The 12625-nt window shown below is 40.4% G+C and overlaps 1 protein-coding gene and 1 pseudogene across 2 annotated transcripts in view; one reads left to right on the top strand and one right to left on the bottom strand.

Moving 5' to 3' along the window:
* Positions 1-11694, bottom strand: part of NCKAP1L (NCK associated protein 1 like) — a 49159-nt gene extending 37465 nt beyond the window's left edge. Inside the window, exons 1-5 of the mRNA XM_008065254.2 lie at positions 11570-11694; positions 10241-10351; positions 9456-9548; positions 1271-1327; positions 682-824 (exon numbers count right to left, since the gene is read on the bottom strand). Coding sequence (XP_008063445.1) covers positions 682-824; positions 1271-1327; positions 9456-9548; positions 10241-10351; positions 11570-11671 — 506 coding nt within the window. The 5' untranslated portion in view covers positions 11672-11694. The remainder of the gene's footprint in view (positions 1-681; positions 825-1270; positions 1328-9455; positions 9549-10240; positions 10352-11569) is intronic.
* Positions 5638-5955, top strand: LOC110596300 (annotated as a pseudogene). Its single transcript, XR_002482380.1, has one exon. The product of XR_002482380.1 is annotated as a 40S ribosomal protein S21 pseudogene (transcript).
* Positions 11695-12625: the final 931 nt, after the last annotated feature.

The following is a 12625-nucleotide window of genomic DNA, read 5'->3' on the forward strand; positions in this document are numbered from 1 at the left end:
TGGTTCAATCCATGGTGAATCCCATGGGCTGGCTATGTCCCTCCACTGAAGGTCACCCAAAGTGTTTTCCCAGAAACACACCGAGAGTCAAGGATCCAAGCAAGCCATTTATTTTGGGGAAGTGATCATAGGAAATGCCCAGCGGCAAATGGGGAAATGAGACTGAGAAGGAAAGAAGCTACTGAAGGACACATTGTCAAGCAAGTTACCACAGTGGGCAAACAGATCAAAATCTCCCCGGGCAGGTTAGGAATAGCATGTAGATCCAGTACCTCAAAAGTATGTCACGCATAAATCAAGGGAGCCCAGCAGGTCGAGTCTGCATTGGCCGGGTGTGGCCACTGCACTCCAGTCTGGGCGACAGAGTGAAACTCCAACTCAAAAAAAAAAAAAAAAAAGAAAAGTCAGCCCTCTGTATAGGCAAGTTTCACATCCCATGAACATCATATTTCAAACCAAGTTTGGTTGAAAAGCATCCACGTATAAGTGGACCCACACAGGTCACACCCATGTTGTTCAAGGGTCAACTGTATGTATAAAAGTATACCTTATTTTGCCTAGGTCATCACATAGATTATAGATCCTCATATGAGAAATCAACACATCTATTTCCTTTGTCTTCACCCCTCCCTCACAGCACCATGAATGGGATTCTCCCTATAATACATCCCCTTAACTCACCCATGCCCATGTAGCATCTCATGGGCACAGTTGTACATGCCAATGAGTACCCGTCGATCCTCAATCCGAGACAGAAGTAAAATAACTGAGGTGTAAGTCACAATCAAGTCCAGGTAACTCCGAGTGAAGTCAAAGTTGAGATTCTACAAGGAAAATACAGAGGAACCCAAGGACAGCATGGTCCATTTTTCTAGACTTCCCTATAATCCCAAACCACTCCAAACAGTGCTAAACAGACTCTGCATGGGTCCACTTAGAAAAAGAAACCGACAGGATTGAAAAGAAGAACAAAAATCAGAGGCTAAAAATGAGCTCAAAATATTTAGAGGAAAGGAAATAAGGCAGCAATTAGGAAATGGAGGAGGCAGAGAAAGATTTTTGTGTAACTTTTGTATTTACTTAATCACCTTGCTGACCTGCTTAACATATAAATACATTTTAACTTCAGTACTTTTCACAAAACAATTACAGTCCTGAGAAGGAACAAATGAAATAGCCGTTTTTCCAGTTCCATCCCAACCCACTCTGTCCCAACTACCTGACTATTCCTTGGGTTCTACAATAGAAGAGAATTGCAAAAGGATCTTACGATATCAAAATGGCACTGGCAGGCATCGATGGTGTTAAGAAGTTCATAGACGTGATCCTGGGGATGGAATTGAAAAATTGAAAATGACCGTGAACAAAGAGTAAAGAGAAGGTAACATGTCCTCCCAGAACTGAAGAAAGGGATCTCTCCCTTAGAGGTCCTAGAGAGCCACCAAGTAACAGAAGAAAAGCATTGTTAAAAGAGGGAGGAAGTTCCTCCTCAGTAAGCCTATCAGCGGGTGCCAAGCTACACTGCCAAATGCCCATAACTCCACAGGCACAAGTTTCTGCTGTCATGCACACTCTTCCTGACCTCATCATCCCTGTGGCCCATTCCTCCACATAAAAAAGGTCACAGAATGCAGACCATCTAATAGGCATTTTCAAAAATGCCCAAAATCAAACCCATCTTTATTACTGACAGGGTAAGTCTATTCTTGGATTCCATCTCTTGTTCTCAGGAGTTAACCTTTAACAAATGGAAGTACTGTACTACCTACCTTCCATGGGTTTCTATTTACTACCTTCCATGGGTTTCTATTTACTATTTAAGTAGGTAACTTGCATATACTTCACTTAACTATGGAATTCTTTTTCTTTTCAGACATAATGTCACATAAACAAAGATGTAGTTTCGTTGTGGACACTTCCCACCCCCCAACATCAGAGCCCACTCTATCCTGCCCAAACCCCAGGTAAACTAGTTTAACAACTTGATATGTCCTTTCTTATTTTTCTTCTTATTAATACAGTCCATTATAAGGAAAAAAGGAAAAAGAGAAAGAGTTTTCTTTGGTCAACATTTGTGATAATACTGGGGTTGCCAAAAAAATGTATACACATTTTAAGAGATGTGCACCATAATCAGAAGTGTCTGGATGCTGATGGTAACCGCTCTGAACACCTCTTGCAATTACAGAAGTCAAAAGTGACTTGTATCCATCTTACTGAGTATCGCAATTTTAATATAGTTTTTTCCTTTCTTAAAGTGTGTATACAGGACATCCCCTGTATTACACCCTTTTTCTCATTTTGCTTTTTTCATTCAGCTTTACTTGCTGCATGTCCTCAAAGACATCTGGTAGAGCACTGTCACATTCTTTTTGATAGCAGCACATAGCCTATGTATACCACAGTTCATTCAGTCTTTCTCCCATTGGTTTGATTTGTTCCCAGTTCCTGTTCTCATCCACTGCACATTGGTGGTACTTTCATTTCTACAGAAGTAAAATTGCTGGACCAAAGAGCATATTTTTTAATATGTTGCCAAAAGATTTGAACAGGCACTTTACCATAAAAAAATACACAAATTGTCAATAAGCACATGAAAAGATGCTCAACGATATTAGTCACCCATCATTATAATTAAAACCACAATAACCAGCCTAGGCAACATAGCAATAGACCTCCTCTCCACAAAAAAATTGAAAAAATTAGCTGGGTGTGGTGGCATACACCTGTAGTCCCAGCTACTTAGGAGGCTGAGGCAGAACTTCCCGAGCCCAGGAGGTCAAGGCTGCAGTGAGCCATGTTTATGTTACTGCACTCCAGCCTGGGCAACAGAGTAAGATCCCAGCCTCCCCTAAAAAATAAATAAATAAAATGCCATAACATACCCCCTAGAATGGCTAAAAATTAAGTCTAATAATAGCAATGTTGTCGTGAATTAAGAGCAACTGGAACTCTCATGCATTGTTGGTGGGAGGATAAAATGGGACAACTTTGTAAAAATGTTTAGTAATTTCTTATAAAATTAAACATACTCTTACCATACAACTCAGCAATTCAACTTCTAGATTATTTACCCAAGTGAAATGAAATATATATCCCCACAGATATTTGTACTTGAATGTTTATAGCAACTTATGCATAGTGGCCAAAATCTGGAAACAAACCAAATGCCCATCAGCAGATAATTGGATAAATAAACTGTACCCATACAATGGAATCATCCTCAACAAAAGTGAAGACACAATCACTGATACATGCAACAACATAGATGAACCTCAAAAACATTATGCTGAGTGAAAGAAACAAGACACAAAAGGATACATGTCATATAGATTCCCTTTTTGTGAACCTCTAGAAAAGGAAAATATATTCCAAAAAGCAGATCAGTTATTGCCTGGGCCAGGAGTGAAGGGTAGGGATTGACTGAAGGAAAAAAGGTACAGAGAATCTCTGGGATGATGGAAATTTTCTATATTTTGAGGTACGAATGATTACACGAGCATATACATTTGTCAAAACTTATTATAGGGGTAACCTCTTCAAAAAAAATTTCCAACTTATCTTCCCAAAAAGATTGTAGCTAAATTAACAGATGAAGAAACCAAAGCTAAGAACAGTTAAGAAATTTGCCCAAAATCACAGAGCTAGTAAGGGAGAGTATGAGGTTTTGAACCCAATACCTATTACCTTCCCCGTATGCCACATGACCTCTAGACCTTTGTCTAGGTCTACACTGCCTCATGTGCTAGGAAACTGCCTGCTCTAAACAAGCCATACTGAACATCTTGAACTTAGAATTCTACAACCACCACAACCAGCAGATATTCTAAAATCTCCTTTGAACTTCAACTTTTTCCAGTTAGAGGCTTTTTTGTGTGCTTCCAGGATTCTTTCCACTGCCTCCACCAGTGCCTATGATCTTCCTAGCCACTACTCTCAATTCCACAATTAATACCCTCTGGCCTGATCCTTCCTCTTTCAAGCCTTAGCATCCTCCATGTTCTCACATCTCTCTTCCTTGTGTGATCTAATGAATGCACTCCGTAGCGCAGGCATAGGGTACCCAAGGCAGGGCCTCATGCTCTTCTGTCATCTGAAAAAATACTACACTATCACCACAAACCTGGGTTGCTCAGGGGGCTAAAATTTGCATTTCTTGAATACATAAATAATACGTGTTTATTGTAGAAATAAAGAGAAGTTTAATTTTAATTAGTTTTCCAATTTTTTTTTTTTTTTTTTTGAGTTGGAGTCTCACTCGGTCACCCAGACTGGAGTGCAGTGGCCACTCCTGGCCACCGCAGCCTTGACCTGCTGGGCTCCGGAGATCCTTCCACCTCAGCCTTCTGAGTAGCCAGAATTACAGGCATGCGCTACCATGCCCAGCTAATTTTTTGATTTATTGTAGAGATGAGGTCTCGCTGCCCAAGCGGGTCTCAAACCCACGGGCTCAGGCAATCCACTCACCTCAGCCTCCCAAGGCGCGGGATTACAGGCTGAGACACGAGCCCGGCTTTTTTTATTTTTAATTTTAAAGATGTGAGGTACAATTCAGGGTTAAGTATACAGGTGTTTATTATGCAGGTACCCTTGTTGATGAGGTGTGCCCCCCACCCCAGCAGAATTCCACTAATTAGCTTTCAAAACCACTTATAATCCTACCAATCAGAAATTCCAATCTTCTTCATATGCATATTTAGCTATGTAAATATACATTTTGGGGACATCTTACATCTGTTTTAAACTGTATCACAATTTACTTTTATATTAAACAATACATGAAGAACATTTTCAATGCCAAGTAATATAAATAATATCTTATCATCTTTAACAACTGCAAAATATTCGTTTATGAGCTTTGACGTTCAGAATATTCATACCCTGAACTTTTAACCAAACCTCTATTTATTGGATATATCAATTATCACATTGCGATTTTCATAATGCCATAGAGTATAGCCTTGCACTTCTATCTGATTGTTTCCTCAAGACAAATTTCTAGGAATAGAATTACTACATTAATTGTTAAGACTTTTGAAACACATTACCAATTTGCTTTTCAAAAGCATTATATTAAATAAATTTTTATATCTTTGTGTTTATAAAAATAGTACATGCTCATTGTTTAAAATTCAAACAAAAAATTGCACACGTAGTACTACTGCCAAAAACTGCTGACAATAAGACAAATTCAAATTGCGGAATATTCTGAAAAATAACTAGCCTGGACTCTTCAAAAAGGTCAGTGTCAGGAAAGATGAACAAAGGCTAGGAATTATTCTAGATTAAAGACTAAGGAGACATAACTAAATCCAATATATGATCTTTAAGACAACTAGAGAAATGGAAATGTGAACTATATTTTAGCCAATAATATTGTGGTATTACAATATTATTGTAGTATTATAATATTAGCCAGTAATATTGCAGTACTGTTATATTTTCTAAATATAATTTTTGTACTAGGGTTGGGTAAGAAAATATTCTTGTTCAAATATTTAAGCACAGATGTGTGCTTAAATATTTGGGGAAGGAAATGTCACGATGTCTGCAATTCACTCAAATGGTTCATTAAAAAATAGAGAGGGATATCTCTCTGTGGGCTTGCAGCGTGGTAGTGTCAGGTGCGGCCTAGACATGCAGAATGAGACCACTGAGTTCGTGGACCTGTACATGCTGCAGAAATGTTCCACCAGCAACCGTATCATTGATGCCAAGGACCACGCATTCATCCAGATGAATGTGGCGGAGGCTGACAAGGTTACAAGCAAGTTTAATGGCCAGTTTAAAACCTATGCTATCTGCGGGGCCATTCGCAAGATGGGCAAGTGTAATGACTCCATTCTCCAATTGACCACAGCCAATGGCATTGTCTCAAAGAACTTTTGACTGGAGAGACCATAGATGTGAAACATTTGTCATAAATAAACAGTGACAAACCTCAAAAAAAAAAAATAGAGAGGGATAAGCAAATGTAGCAAAGCATTAACAATTGGGGGGATCCAGAAGAAGAGTAAAACAATATTCACTGTACTGTTCTTGGAAATTTTCAACAGGTTTGTAATAAAATATCATGGGAAAATACTTGAAATATGTTTTTTTGTTTGTTTTGAGTTGGAGTCTCACTCTTGTCATCCAGGCTGGAGTGCAGTGGCACACTTGCAGCCACCGCAGCTTCAACCTGCTAGGCTTAGGCCATCCTTCTGCCTCAGCCTTCCAAATAGCTGGAACTACAGATGAACACCACCACGTCTGGTTAGTTTTTGTGATGTATTGTAGAGAAAAGGTCTCACCAAGTTGCCCAGGCTGGTCTCAAACCCCCGGGCTCAGGCAATCCTGTCGCCTCGGCCTCCCAAAGTGCTGGGATTATAGGTTGAGCCACCGCGCCCAGGCTGAAATGTTTTAAAATCAAATTATGCAAAAATGTATAGCTTATACAGTTTGAACATCCCTAATGAAAAAATCCAAAATGCTCCAATTAATGAAACTTTTTGAGCACTGACATCACACCCAAAGAAAATGTTCACTGGAGCACTTCACATTCTGAACTTTCAGGATTAAGGATGCTCAGTCATCTAATGCAAATAATCCGAAATTCCAAAACATGCAAAATCCAAAACACTTCTGGTCCTAAGCATTTTGGATAAGGACTACTCAGCCTTCATAGAGAACTCCTAAAAGTCAACAACAAAACTCAAAAATGGGCCAAAAAATGTGAAATAGACATTTCTCAAAGAAGATACACAACTGGCCAACAAGCACATGGAAAAAAAAAAAAAACTCAACATCACTAATCATTAGCAAAATGCAAACTAAAACCACAATGAAACACCTCACACCCATTAGGGTGGCTACTCTCAAAAAAAGCAGAAAATATCTATCGAAATCAGTATAAAGAAAAAAAAATTTTAGAAAAAGCAGAAAATAATTGTTGGTGAGGATGTAAAGGAATTGTACAGTGGTGGGAATGTAAAATGGTGTAGCCACTGTGGAAACAGTATGGTAGTTCCTCAAAAAGTTAAAAAATATAATTATCATACAATCTGGCAATTTTGCTTTTGTGTGTATACCCAAAAGAATTGAAAGTAGGGTCTCTAGCTGAGCTAGGTGGCTCAGTCTGTAATCCTGTGTTTTAGGAGGCGAGGTGAGTGGATTGCCTGAGCCTGTGGGTTCGAGACCCCCTGGGCAATTTGGTGAGACCTCATCTCTACAATAAATCAAAAATTAGCCGGGCGTGGTTGCGCACGCCTGTAGTTCCAGCTACTTGGAAGGCTCAGGCAGAAGGATCGCCAGAGCCCAGCAGGTCGAGGTTGCAGTGGCCGGGAGCGGCCACTGCACTAAAGTCTGGGTGACAGAGTGAGACTCCAATTCAAAAAAAAAAAAAGGAAAGTAGGGTGTCAGAGAGATATTTACACACTCATATTCACTGCAGCATTATTCACAAGAGCTAAAACGTGGCGGCAACTCAAATATCTATCAATGTATGAATGAATAAGTAAAATGTAGAATATCCATACAATGGAATATTATTCAGCCTTAAAAAGGAATGAAATTCTGCAGTATGCTACAACATGGATGGAATCTTATGGACATTATGCTAATGAAGTAAGCCAGTTACAAAAAGACAAATGCTTTATGATTCTACTTACATGAGGTACTTAGAGTAGTAAAAATCATAGAGAAAGTAGAATGGTGGTTGCCAAGGGCTGGGGGGTAGGGGAAATGGGGAGTTCTTGCTTAAAGGGTAGAGAGTTTCAGTTTTACAAGATGAAAAGATAGATATAAAGGCCTAACATGTAGGATCTATAAGGAACTTTTAAAAATTGACAGGAAAAAACAAATAACTTCATTAAAAAGTGAACATGAACAGACACTTCTCAAAGGAAGACATACAAGCAGCCAACAAACATGAAAAAATGCACAGCTTCACTAGTCATCAGAGAAATGCAAATCAAAACTACAACGAGATACCACGTCACACTAATCAGAATGGCTATCATTTAAAAGTCAAAAATCAACAAGTGATGGCAAGGCTGCAGAGAAAAGGGAATGCGTCTATACTGTTGCTGGAAATATAAACTAGTTCAGACTTTGTGGAAAGCAGTGTGGTGTTTTCTCAAAGAACTAAAAATTGAGTTACCATATGACCCTGCAATCTCACTTCTGGGAATCCAGAGGAACATAAATCACTCTACCAAAAAGACACCTGCACACATATGTTCATTGCAGCACTCTTCACAATAGCAAAAGCATGGAACCAATCCAGATGCTCATCGAAAGTGGACTGGATAAAGAAAATGTGGTTCATATACATATACTTGATGAAATACTATACATCCATAAAGAACAAAATCATGTTCTTTGCGGCAACAAGGATGCAGCTGGAGACCATCATTTTAAGTGAACTATCACAGAGACAATTGAGTGCTACATGTTCTCACTCATAAATGGGCCCTGAACATTGGGCTTGTGAGCACAAAGGCAGAAACAACAAACACTGGGCACTGCTAAAGAAGGGAACAGATACACAGAAGGGTGAGGAATAAGGGATACATTACCATCCATTGGGTACCATGTCCCTTACCAAGGGGATAGAAGGCTTACTAGAATCCCAAACCCGACCTGCACACAATTTACTGATGTAGCAAATCCTCACATGTGCCCCACAACTCTAAAATAAGTAAAAAATAATAATAAAGATAAATAAAAGATAGATGCACAATATTATACATGTTCTTAGTACCACTGAACTGTATACCTAAAAATGGTTATGATGGTAAATTTTATGTTATGTATATTTTGCCACAATTTTTTAAAAAATATATATATAGGTAAATGAAAGCCAATCATAATCCATCCCCAAAGGTAGTGTTTTATACATACATATATAATTTCAAATCTTTCCTAGGTATGTATTAACACTATGTGTATACAAGCTTATGTATCTTTTTTTTTCTTTAGTTAGAGTGTCACTCTATCGGCCAGGCTGGAGGACAGTGGCATGCTCACGGCCACCGCAGCCTCAACCTGCTAGGCTCAGGTGATCCTTCCACCTCAGTCTTCCAAGTAGCTGGAACTACAGGAGTGTGTCACCACACAGCCAATCTTTTGATTTATTGTAGAGACAAGGTCTCACCAAGTTGCCCAGGCTGGTCACAAACCCCTGGGCTCAGGCAATCCTCTCGCCTCAGCCTTCCAAAGTGCTGGGATTACAGGATTGAGCCACTGAGCCCAGCCAAGCTTATGTGTCTTTTAAAGTAAAAATATGATGTATCATATACTATTCTGCAGTTTGCTTTCACTTAACAACACAACTTAGATATCTTTCCATATTGGTACCTCTCTCTTATTTTTTCAAAAACCTGGATTAAACAATATAAATGAACACCTACTAAAGAAGGAATAGTTTCTGAAAGACATGCCCACGTTAGGGAAGTAGACTAGAGAGAGCTCACCCGAAATTCCATGACATCCACAAATGACTGGTAGTAGTTGGTGAGGAATTTAACTATCTCAGCTTTTTCACGATGAACTGGTCCTAAATGTTGCTGAGAGAAACATAAAACAAAACAAAATAAGAAGACAGTTGATAAAAGTAATTCAAGAAGAACAGAGGTTACACCTAAAACTTTTTAAAGAGGGTCGACAGAAAAAGCTGAAAACTCCAATGCTCTGAAGGTCTTTATGCAGAGGGTGGGGTGGTTGTATGTGATCCTGACTAGATAGAGAGGACTAAATAGGAGGACATTTTATGGACACTTTCAGCTGAGCAATCTTCATTTATATCAAAATCAAAAGAAGCAGAATGAGAAGATACAACAAGTAAAATTGGTGAGATATCTAGGGTTAACATTTAATAAGGGAGATGTTATATCCTACTAAATGCATAGTCCCAAGACAAGAAGCAAGGAAACACTAAGTGGGAAATGGGAACAACAATAAAATATGTGCATCCTGCTGGGTTGAAAGAGCTGTCTTCCTGCACAAGAACGTGTTCTCATGAATCTTGCAATGGAGAAAGGAGCGACGCTTTTCTCTGGCTTAATCTGGAAGAATCCCATCTTATCTCAGAATTCTCAAGACCTAAAGCTCTACAACAGTCTGAAGACCTGTGGTGTCTAGGAAAACTCAAAGCAGCCTACTTCATGTCCTGCTGAGTTTGAAGACAGGCAGTCAAAAGAGGGGAATCATCCAAGCCAAGAGTTATTTAGGAGAAAGCAGAGAAGGACCAAGTTCTCACCGTGCTGTTTCTGACATCTATGTTGGGGAATTTCTTGTTGATGTACTTGACAGATGATTCCATGGACTTTTCCAGTAAGAAAGGTGACTTGGATTTGGGATCCGAACAAGTCTGCACAGATAAATAAACCACACTGTATTTCTACCCTTTATCCTGCCTCTTCCTGCATCATTCATTCTCACAATCTCTCTTAGGAAAAGGCAATCTGGGAATTAATTATAAAGCATGACATCAAGTCAGGAACAAATTCCAGGACATTAAGCCAACTATCCAAGAGCTAAATAACAACCTGGGCATTTTGTCTCGGTGGGTAAAGCTTGTTTATTTGGCCCCAGTATAAAGAGGAAGCTGTTTCTCCGCCCCTCAACTGAAGCCGGAAGGAGTGAGAAAAACAGCTGCTCAGGGTTCAGACTTTGTGCAAGACTCAGTGTCACAGTTTTGCCCACTAGATTAGCACTTTATCCCAAAGGACATTTACAGTACACATGGGGACAGAGAAACCATGTTCCTGGTGGTTTGTCTTCTAACACAAAAGTTTAACACACAAAAGTTCCCTCCCCAAAAGCCCCTATTCTCTGCCAGGAACTCCCCATAAACACTCGTTGGCATCTCTTTACTCCCTATGGCTTGCCCAGTCGCTAGCCCACCTCTTGCCACCTGTTTCTCCCAATTCCACAGTTCCTCTTCTAAACACACACACACACACACACACACACACACACACACACACACACACACACACACACAAACACCATGAACTGCCCCAGACTAAGTACCTAAGAAAACACCTACTCTTTTTTATCTAAATATCTATTTTTTTCTCCTTTTAAGAAAGTACTCCAGTGGAAAAGTTTTTGCCAGAGACCCAGCTTCAGATCTTCTGAGTATAAGGCCTCAGCAACACATAATAAAACCCAGAATTCTAGACCCCAGATCTTTCTCCAAGTCACACAGAACACAATTTCCTCCCCTCTACCCCCACTCCTACCCTCATCCCCATAAGAAAGCAGATGCCGTCACTGGGGGTGAGAATCATGTCTAGAAAGGGGAAGCCCTGAAGAGAAGCCTCCCTTCTGCCTCCCCAAACTGGCTAACCTAATAATCTGAGTGATTGAAGGCCAGTTAAAGCCGTGGAAAAGAGAAGAAAGTCTAACTGCTGGACCTGCCAGCTCAGGCCTCCCTGCCCTACTACTGCTGGAATAATCAGTGCTGGTTCCAGTTAAAGCCGTGGAAAAGAGAAGAAAGTCTAACTGCTGGACCTGCCAGCTCAGGCCTCCCTGCCCTACTACTGCCGGAATAATCAGTGCTGGTTCCAGTGCTCACACTCACCTTCTTAATGTTGTACATGCGGATAAGAACCCCCTGACCGCGATCATTCAGGATGGCGAGCTTCTCTGCCAATTTGTGCTGGTAAGCAGATGTCAAAGACATGATGGCCACTGAGAGAGAGGAGCATCTGATGATGACCACCGAAAGAGAGGACCATCCGACAGCAATGCCGGATCTCCCCAAACACTTTCAGCTTGGTTGGTGACACCCTCTGAGTGGAAGGACCCAGCCTGGTTGGTGCACTGGTCTTCTGCTGCCTCTGCAATTGGCTCATGGGTGAAATCAGTCACTATGGCTCACGCGTCCTCAGAGCCTTCTTGTGCTTCCTCTTGCATGCTCAGCAGGCAAGACTTCCTCTTTCTGATCGTGCAGCACTTTTGGTAAGGCTGTGAAGTCGGTGCAGGCAGGGAGGAGGATAGGCCTTAAGACTCTTCGTAGACTGGCACCAACCTTTTTGGTCATATGGCTCCGTGTCCTGTACAAAGCTCTATGCCAGAAAAACGGGTGTCTACTACCCCACCCCCATACACCTCTGTAAGTTCTGTCTTTTAAATCTTCATCCAGAATGCCTGTGAACCTTAGGCCTCATCATCTTCTAGGACCCAAATAAAACCCCATCTACTCCTAATGTCCCCATTCAATGTCAAATATTATATTGTATATTGTCATATATATATTACATTCCTTGTTTTATATATAAAATATATTTTTATATTTATATATCTATATATAAGTCCAGAGATAGAGATAGAAAAAGAGAGAGAGACAATCTCATTCTGTCATTTAGGCTGGAGGGCAGTGGTACAATCATAGCTCACCACAGCCTTGAACTCCTGGGCTCAAGCAGTCCTCCCATCTCAACTTTCTGAGTTGCTAGGACTACAGGCATGTGCCACCACACACAGTTTTTTTTATTTCTTATAGAGATGAGGATCTTGCTGTGTTGCACAGGCTCACCTCAAACTACTGACCTCAAGCAATCCTCCCTCCCACCTTGGCCTCCCAAAGTGCTGAGATTATAGGCGTGAGCCACCACTCCCAGCCCTTGTTATATTT

Source organism: Carlito syrichta, unplaced genomic scaffold (assembly GCF_000164805.1).
Source record: "Carlito syrichta isolate Samal-C Ts95f unplaced genomic scaffold, Tarsius_syrichta-2.0.1 Scaffold308196, whole genome shotgun sequence".
In the NCBI taxonomy this organism is placed as follows: Eukaryota; Metazoa; Chordata; class Mammalia; order Primates; family Tarsiidae; genus Carlito; species Carlito syrichta.